Consider the following 7,375-nt stretch of genomic DNA (forward strand, 5'->3'; position numbering starts at 1 on the left):
TTCACCGTCAGTCTTTTCCCCCTCTCTCTTTTTTCATATCCTCTCGTAATGCGGCACTGCGCGGAATAATCGAAGGGAGCGAACTTACGAAAGAAAAAAAATTACAGCTCTACGCCTGAAAGTTTCCGCGGACGATACTATTTCTATTATTTACTATCGCACGTGCTCATTCACGTAATGACCTCGTAATGTATTACATCACCGGAAAATCGAACGTAGAGAGACAGCGTATTAAGCAGTAGAAATTATTTTATACAATGATATGAAGAGAAAATTTTCCTTATATAATTTACTTGTTAAATATTTCTCATAATTTATTTCTTCCTGAAATATAAATCCTGAAATATTCATGTTAAAATTATCTCATAAATCTTGATAGGAAAAAAAAAGAAAGACAGAAAATTATTTAACATTTCTATCAATGTATGATTTTCTTTAATAAGAGTGCACTTGAGCAATGCTCTGCACAAAGCCCAGCGAACATTACCTGTCGCGATCTCATGCAAACTAGGTATTGCGAATGTTACCAATGACTCGTGAGCGTTGGGAAACGCCGTTTGAATAATATCCTTAGCAATAATTGCTTCGGTCACGAAGAAGAGAGCGTTGTCCCCACAATGAATTGCTGCATTCAACGGGACCGATTAACGTCCCGCTTGGACGTCTATGCACAATTACGATCCTCCACAAAGTGGCTGACGTTTAGAGACGTCGGCGGTGGGAAGCTAGGTGAGCGTGTGCACAACGGTTTAACAAAATAATTTTAATCATTTAAGATCGTTCTGTAAACAATATACACAATTCGATGTGATACAATACTCTTGTAACATAAGATAAACATAAAAAAGCAATATAAATCAAGGAAATTGATATAATAATATCTTTAACATCTCTTATCTCGCGTAGTAATTAAGTAACAAAATCTTCAGTTTTACTCCACTGGAGAACGTGAGTTTCGTTTTATGTCAATCACATAATTTTTGACGCATCTGCTAGAAATGTTTGCAAACACTTTATGCAAATATATTCAAATTAATTGAATTTCCAAATAATAACTTTTTAGTTGGTAATTGGTGGCGTATCCATCGGTAGGCTATGTTACTTTACAGTATATGACACTGGCAAGCGAAACATCCGGTAGGTACATAAGTCCGCATAAAAGGATGCGGTGGCTGTGCTGGATCCAGATTCAAAGAGTCCTCGCTTTCGTCGCTCAATTCCTCAATGCTGAACGTGTCAGTGAGATCTTGTTTGTGCTTTGAGGAATCCTTAGACTTCGTCGGGAAGAGCGTCATCTCGTCCTCACTGTAATTATCAATTTAATATCACAAATTAGGTAAATTATATCATTGCTTATATCTAAACATACTCTTTACGGATGATATAATAATAAAACATTGCTATATTTAATAAAAAGAAATAGCCTACCAATTACAATTAATCTTTAAGTATAATGATACATCAGTGTCATCTGCCAATTCTTTATATGTAATTATTCAATACCTTTCGCTTTCACTATATTCGACTAGAGGAAGGTGTTCCTTATTCTTGTGTGGTATAGGCAATCTTTGGATTGATATCAATCCGGCGGAACTGGAACTACTTGTATTCTCGTTGTCATATTTTGGAAGCTTTATGTAATCGGAACTGCGTTGAATTCGCTTTGCCTGCTCAATACGTGTCTCTAGAAAACGAAATTGCATATATAAGGAGACATTATAACAACACATGGAGATTACATGAATTAAATAATCGTTACAAGCAACATTGTAGTCTTGTAGAAAGTTAATATGCAAGGCAAAATTGTGTTTCAATACCAAGTTTCTTTTGCAACTGCTTAGTGGTGTTTCGTTGAGGTACTTGGGTATGATTACTACTGGAACTACTATCACTGCCCTGCAAGGAATAGAATATTACATCATTGCACAATTTTGTTTTGTATGTGCACATGAATTTGTTTTTATGCATAAAAGATTATATAATTACCATATGATGCACCATATGATAGAAATTCTAGGTAAGTCTAACTGTCAGTATCTCCTCAACACAGTACCGGAGTAATACTTACCAAGAAGGGTCTTTCATCTTCCACATGGCTAACAGTTTTAGGATCACTGTCAATACCGCTATCTTCCATGCTTCAACACATTTATGGAGGCAGAAATCCAGCTTTTTAATCCATCTGTAACAGAAGGTAATGTTTGCACCATCTCTACCTTGTCTTATCAAAAGCTCAAATACAAGAGAGAGAAAGAAAGAGGTTAAGATGGAATCTGAGATAACACAATCTCAGAACACAACAACAATGCACAATATCCGTTATAATTAACAACATTCACAAATATTCATATTTATCCACACAGAGATGCAGAGGTTGACTGAATGTTTCTTTACTCATCACAGTTTCACATGTAATATTTCATGTGTATCATTCTAGGATCAGAAGAGCTTAATAGCACATGTCATTCTTTATCGTGAAAACTACTTAAACAATACGATGGACAAAGCTTAGTTGATAATATTTGCGCGATTCTGTACAATAACTGCCCTGCAACTTGTTGGAATGTTCACATTACCATGGTATAGTCCATTATTGATTTTCCTCCTACCGGAATAACCCCAAAGAGATAAGCGTGCTTGTCTCGATATTACTAAGCGGAAGACTAATACAACGACGCTCAAGATACGATGTATACAAACAGCATTACATAAGTTTCATGCATGATTTCATACATGATTTCATATATGCACTTGATTTTATTGTACACATTGGATTTCACATCTTGTTATATATCTGTTACATAATAATACATATAAATATTAAATAAACTATAAAATGATGATACAAATCTGTTCATGTTTATGTTCATACAATGAAAATTTAATTTTTCAAAATTGATATCTATAGACATTATTTTATATATTCAAGTCTCACACGCATACTAACATCAACTGACATTACTATCAATGTGCCTAACGTATCCTAGGAAACCATAACTAGTATTGAATGATATGACAGCATTTGGAGCTTTTATCTAATTTGTTCCATTGTGTATCTTAATTATATTTGTAAATTTTTAAAGACTCTCTTATTGAACTATACACAGATAAAGTAGACTCACTTTGAGCATCTTTTCATCATTGCGTCTTACAAGATAAAGTAGAGTGATCTATCCCCAGCTAATTGACAAGTCATTGCAATTGCTTTCAGAAAATCTTATAATACGATACAAACAATGGCACCAACAATCCCCAAAAAATCAATCCCCAAAATATCAGACATAAGTAGAGAGGTATGTATTTATTGTCTCCTATTATAAATTAGAAAAAGAAAGATTATTTTTCAGATAACATTTAGATGACAATATCACATTATGCACCCATAGAGCTAAGTATAAAAAATATCTCATACTCTTTATAATCCTGCAGCATTTAGCACTAACCAAGAGTCATATATCACGACAAGATTTGGCTGCTGGTGACATGGATTGGATGAAAGGAAAAGTTTGGTTGAAACCAGATGACCAATTACAATTAACAGAAGCAGTATGTTTGATCTAAAACTCTTGCATCTTTCCTTGATATTATAGGATAATTCTATAATTGAAATTGTGCTGTAGGAATTACAAGAGGAATTTGCCAGAGTATTAACTGTACATAACACCAGAATACCAGACTCATTGGTGGAATGGTCATGGAAATTACGTGAATTTGTGAGATTACCCAGCCCACCACATTTAGTGACTCTTTTGAATGTAGCTGGCACTATACTGCACAAAGACTCTGAAGAGGCCAAACTGCAATTGACAGGAGAAGATACCGGTAAGTTCTTTATCTGTGCTCTCTAACGCAACCATTAACACGCTAAACAAAATAATTAAAGCGATATATTTTACATTTGCATCCTCGTGTATGCAGCTGACGATGAAAATGAACTAGCAGATGAGAAATTGAAGCCTGACGTTGAAGTTGTAGAAGAGGTAGAACTTGAAGAAGAAGAGCAAGAAGGTAGGCATAGAAGATAATGTCGTATAACATATAACTATTTAACGAATTATATCTACTTTTATCTGTATTCTTAAATGAAAATATAAATCATATATGTTCTTCCTATAAGAACAGCAGACGAAATGGATAAAATGATAGAAACCGAGGCTGAGTACGAGCAAGAATTGGAAGCTGAGCCAGAACCTGAGGAAGATGAAGTGGAAAAGGCAAAGCCTAAGAAATTGCCTAATCAATTTAATTATTGTGAAAGGGCGGCGTTGACGTATGATAATCCTATGAGGGTATGTATAACATATTTTTTTTTCCTGCAAAACAACATATTGTAATATAAATGTCAGAAACTTCTATTCAGATTTAAAACATTAAGGTGTTCTGCGCGATGCAAGTAAAATAAAGTTGAGCCATTAGGATAACCAGGTAGAATAAAGAATCAAATACTTTACAGGATATGAGCACTCAAACTATACCTCCACCGACCGCAACTTTCAATACGCACGTTTTCCAATGGACTATTTTTGACGAATATCAGGTATATTGAATTTTTTTTCAATTATACAACAATATTCAACAGTACAATATGCAATATTTCAATTTCGTTATTTTGCGGACAGGAAGACTTCGCTCAACAGCAGCGCGAGAAAGAAAAAGAGAAAAAAGCACCGCTGACGCAACCAAAGAAAGAGGATGTGAAGAAGAAGGCTCAGATCGAGACCTCAGCAATGACATATAGAATGCTACAAGCCGCGAAAACACTGGAGCGAATGGTGAACCAAAACATCTTCGACGATATATCGCAAGGTAAGCGATCTGCGTCGGTGAAACTCGAGAGAAAGAAGATACATATATACTTGTTTTAATTAACATTAGATTATAGATATTGGGACGATCCGAGCGATGAATTCAAGGACGGCGAGGGCTCCTTATTACCACTGTGGAAATTCTCTTACGAGAAAACTAAAAAACACGACATCACAGACATGTGCTTTAACAGCAGATATTACGATCTCTTCGCAGTCGCCTACGGAACACGTTGGTAGAATTGCTCATGGCGTATTTCGTTTCTCGCAACTTTCAAGAAAGTAAATGAGAGCCTGTGTATTTTAGTGTTGTTTAATAGTACAGTAACAAACGGCACGGTGTGCTTGTTCAGCTTGAAAAATCCATCGTACCCAGAATGGATCTGTCCGACGGAGTCTCCGGTGATGTGCTTGGATTTTAACGCCCAACATCCTCATCTTTTAGTTATCGGTATATATAATCAAGCAATATTATACAAATATATCTCTTCTTAGAAATGTCGATTTAAACGATAACATTATGAAATAATAAAATCACTTTGTATGACAATATAAAGTGGTGATTCACAAACGATTATGTTGCTCAATAATATCGTATGTATGTCGCTTAATGTTAATTAATAACAATCAAGGTACCATGGACGGAACAGTTGCGGTTTATAATATAATGTTGCCACCGTCTGTACCGCAATACAAGAGCAACGACGTCGTGCAGAAGCATGGAGGGTTAGTATGGGAGGTCTGTTGAACTTTTCAACTTCAATATTCTCTTTCTATGTACACTGAGAAAAAAAATACTAAAAAATTTGTAGGATATAAAGTCCATTATCATATATCGATGAGTTAAAGTTTATTTCTGTAGAATAAACTTTTCAAGCAAAGTATTTTTTCTCAGTGTGCTCCTGCAAGAGAGTTTCAACAAGTAACAATCTCCAGAAGGTTTTTCTCAATAGAACAAATAAACCATGTGGATTCTAGATTCGCTGGGCACCCGACACCGAAGAGGGGAACCTGGCGTTCTTCAGCGTGAGTATCGACGGCAAGATAAATCATTGGGTGTTAAACCAGAACGATCTCGGTCTCACTACCGTTATGACATTGTTCCTGGATCGACCACCTATACCGGGACCAGATGGCACGATGATTACGCTCAAAGGTAATGTCAGGGAGATAATAATAAAGGGTAACCGGAGAAATCGCGTCTCGTTAAGAGTGACGATTATGTGTGCCCGTTTGCATGCAGGATGCGGGACGTGTATCGCATTCCATCCCGCGGATCAGAATGTTTTCCTGGTAGGGACGGAGGAGGGTACCATATATAAATGCAATACGGCGTACAGTAGTATTTACATGAGGACATATCATGAGGCGCACACTATGCCGGTGTATCGAATAGTCTTCAACAAGTTCAACTCCAGCATTTTCGCCAGCTGCTCGGGCGACTGGCGAATTAAAATCTGGGAAGACGAAAGACCGTGAGTCGAAAGTGCAAAATGGTGAATCGATTGATTTACATCACATACCGCAACATGTTATATTATTTACAGGGAACCTTTGTTCATGTTTGACTTGGGTGTTCCGATCGGGGACGTTCAATGGGCACCGTACAGTTCGACGGTGTTTGCTTGCGTAACAAACGATGGAAAAGTTACGATATTCGATTTGAATGTTAACAAATACAGACCTATTTGTAATCAACCGGTCGTCAGTAAGCGAAAGAGCAAATTAACCCGATTGGCTTTCAACAATGCGCTGCCATTTATAATAGTCGGTGACGATAAGTAAGTAATATTTTGTAAAAATATAAAATATTTTGTAAATAACATTTTGTAGAAATATAAAAAAGAAGCTGTTCTCTCTTTGTGTGCGTGACTGGTTCATAATTGTTCACTTTATACGAGATATCCATTTTCAGAGGTACTGTAAACACGCTAAAACTGTCTCCAAATTTGAGGGTGAAACTAAAACCAACGAAAAAGCAACAGCATTTGTCGCAGGCGGAATTAGAATCTATGAAATTGGAGAAGTTGCTCAGTTTTGTGCGAGAGCCACCAGTGTTGGCACCACCTAAAGACGTGAGAACAACGAGCTAAGTAAATGAAAAGTAGCGCAACACATTAAACGCGTGTACGTAGATATTAATCTTTTATAAACAACAGTATTTTATTAATATTTGCTATAACAGATGGATACACATATATATATCTATATTTTTACAAATAAATTGGCACTAATTATGCAATAGAGTTCAAATAATTCTACGAAGTAGTAATTTGTGTATCTAGACTTACATTGGCTAAAAACATGATTGTAAAAATAGAACAATATATAAACGATCAATGTATGTGATAAACTAAACAAATCGATTTCATCAAAAAACATCCAAGAGGAAAAATTTTATTCTCACAAACTTTCCCCACTTCTTAAAATTACGACTTTTGATTGAGCGTAACTTGAATAATCGAATTTCTACTCTCTCTCTCTCTCTCCCTCTCTCCCTTTCCCTCTCTCTCTCTATGTGTGTGTGTGTGTGTGTGTGTGTGTGTGTGTGTGTGTGTGTGTGTGTGTGT

At 36.0% G+C, this 7,375-nt stretch overlaps 2 protein-coding genes across 4 annotated transcripts; one reads left to right on the forward strand and one right to left on the reverse strand.

Annotated features, from left to right (window-relative positions):
* Positions 1 to 748: 748 nt before the first annotated feature.
* LOC116846369 lies at positions 749 to 2,613 on the reverse strand. Its single transcript, XM_032820096.1, has 5 exons — positions 2,577 to 2,613; positions 2,069 to 2,182; positions 1,818 to 1,896; positions 1,504 to 1,684; positions 749 to 1,305 (listed from the first exon to the last, which is right to left on the reverse strand). Exons 2-5 carry the CDS (start codon positions 2,135 to 2,137, stop codon positions 1,104 to 1,106), a joined length of 531 nt encoding a protein of 176 aa, XP_032675987.1. The 5' UTR covers positions 2,138 to 2,182; positions 2,577 to 2,613; the 3' UTR covers positions 749 to 1,103.
* LOC116846366 (dynein intermediate chain 2, ciliary-like) lies at positions 2,051 to 7,186 on the forward strand. Of its 3 annotated transcripts, none has more exons than XM_032820092.1 (15): positions 2,051 to 2,194; positions 3,212 to 3,293; positions 3,430 to 3,546; positions 3,621 to 3,822; positions 3,919 to 4,008; positions 4,123 to 4,289; positions 4,454 to 4,537; positions 4,620 to 4,806; positions 4,876 to 5,037; positions 5,113 to 5,256; positions 5,438 to 5,544; positions 5,784 to 5,961; positions 6,049 to 6,280; positions 6,353 to 6,586; positions 6,721 to 6,898. In XM_032820092.1, the coding sequence occupies exons 2-15, from the start codon at positions 3,237 to 3,239 to the stop codon at positions 6,896 to 6,898; spliced, it is 2,139 nt and encodes a 712-aa protein (XP_032675983.1). In that variant the 5' UTR covers positions 2,051 to 2,194; positions 3,212 to 3,236. The 3 variants fall into 3 exon arrangements, with proteins under 3 accessions (XP_032675983.1, XP_032675984.1, XP_032675985.1); XM_032820093.1 differs by lacking the exon at positions 2,051 to 2,194 and adding an exon at positions 2,435 to 2,580; XM_032820094.1 differs by lacking the exon at positions 2,051 to 2,194 and adding an exon at positions 2,609 to 2,690 and having other exon boundaries at positions 6,721 to 7,186.
* Positions 7,187 to 7,375: the final 189 nt, after the last annotated feature.

This window comes from Odontomachus brunneus, unplaced genomic scaffold, assembly GCF_010583005.1.
Source record: "Odontomachus brunneus isolate Ranch 3 - 2012 unplaced genomic scaffold, Obru_v1 Obru_scaffold_063, whole genome shotgun sequence".
NCBI classification, from domain to species: domain Eukaryota; kingdom Metazoa; phylum Arthropoda; class Insecta; order Hymenoptera; family Formicidae; genus Odontomachus; species Odontomachus brunneus.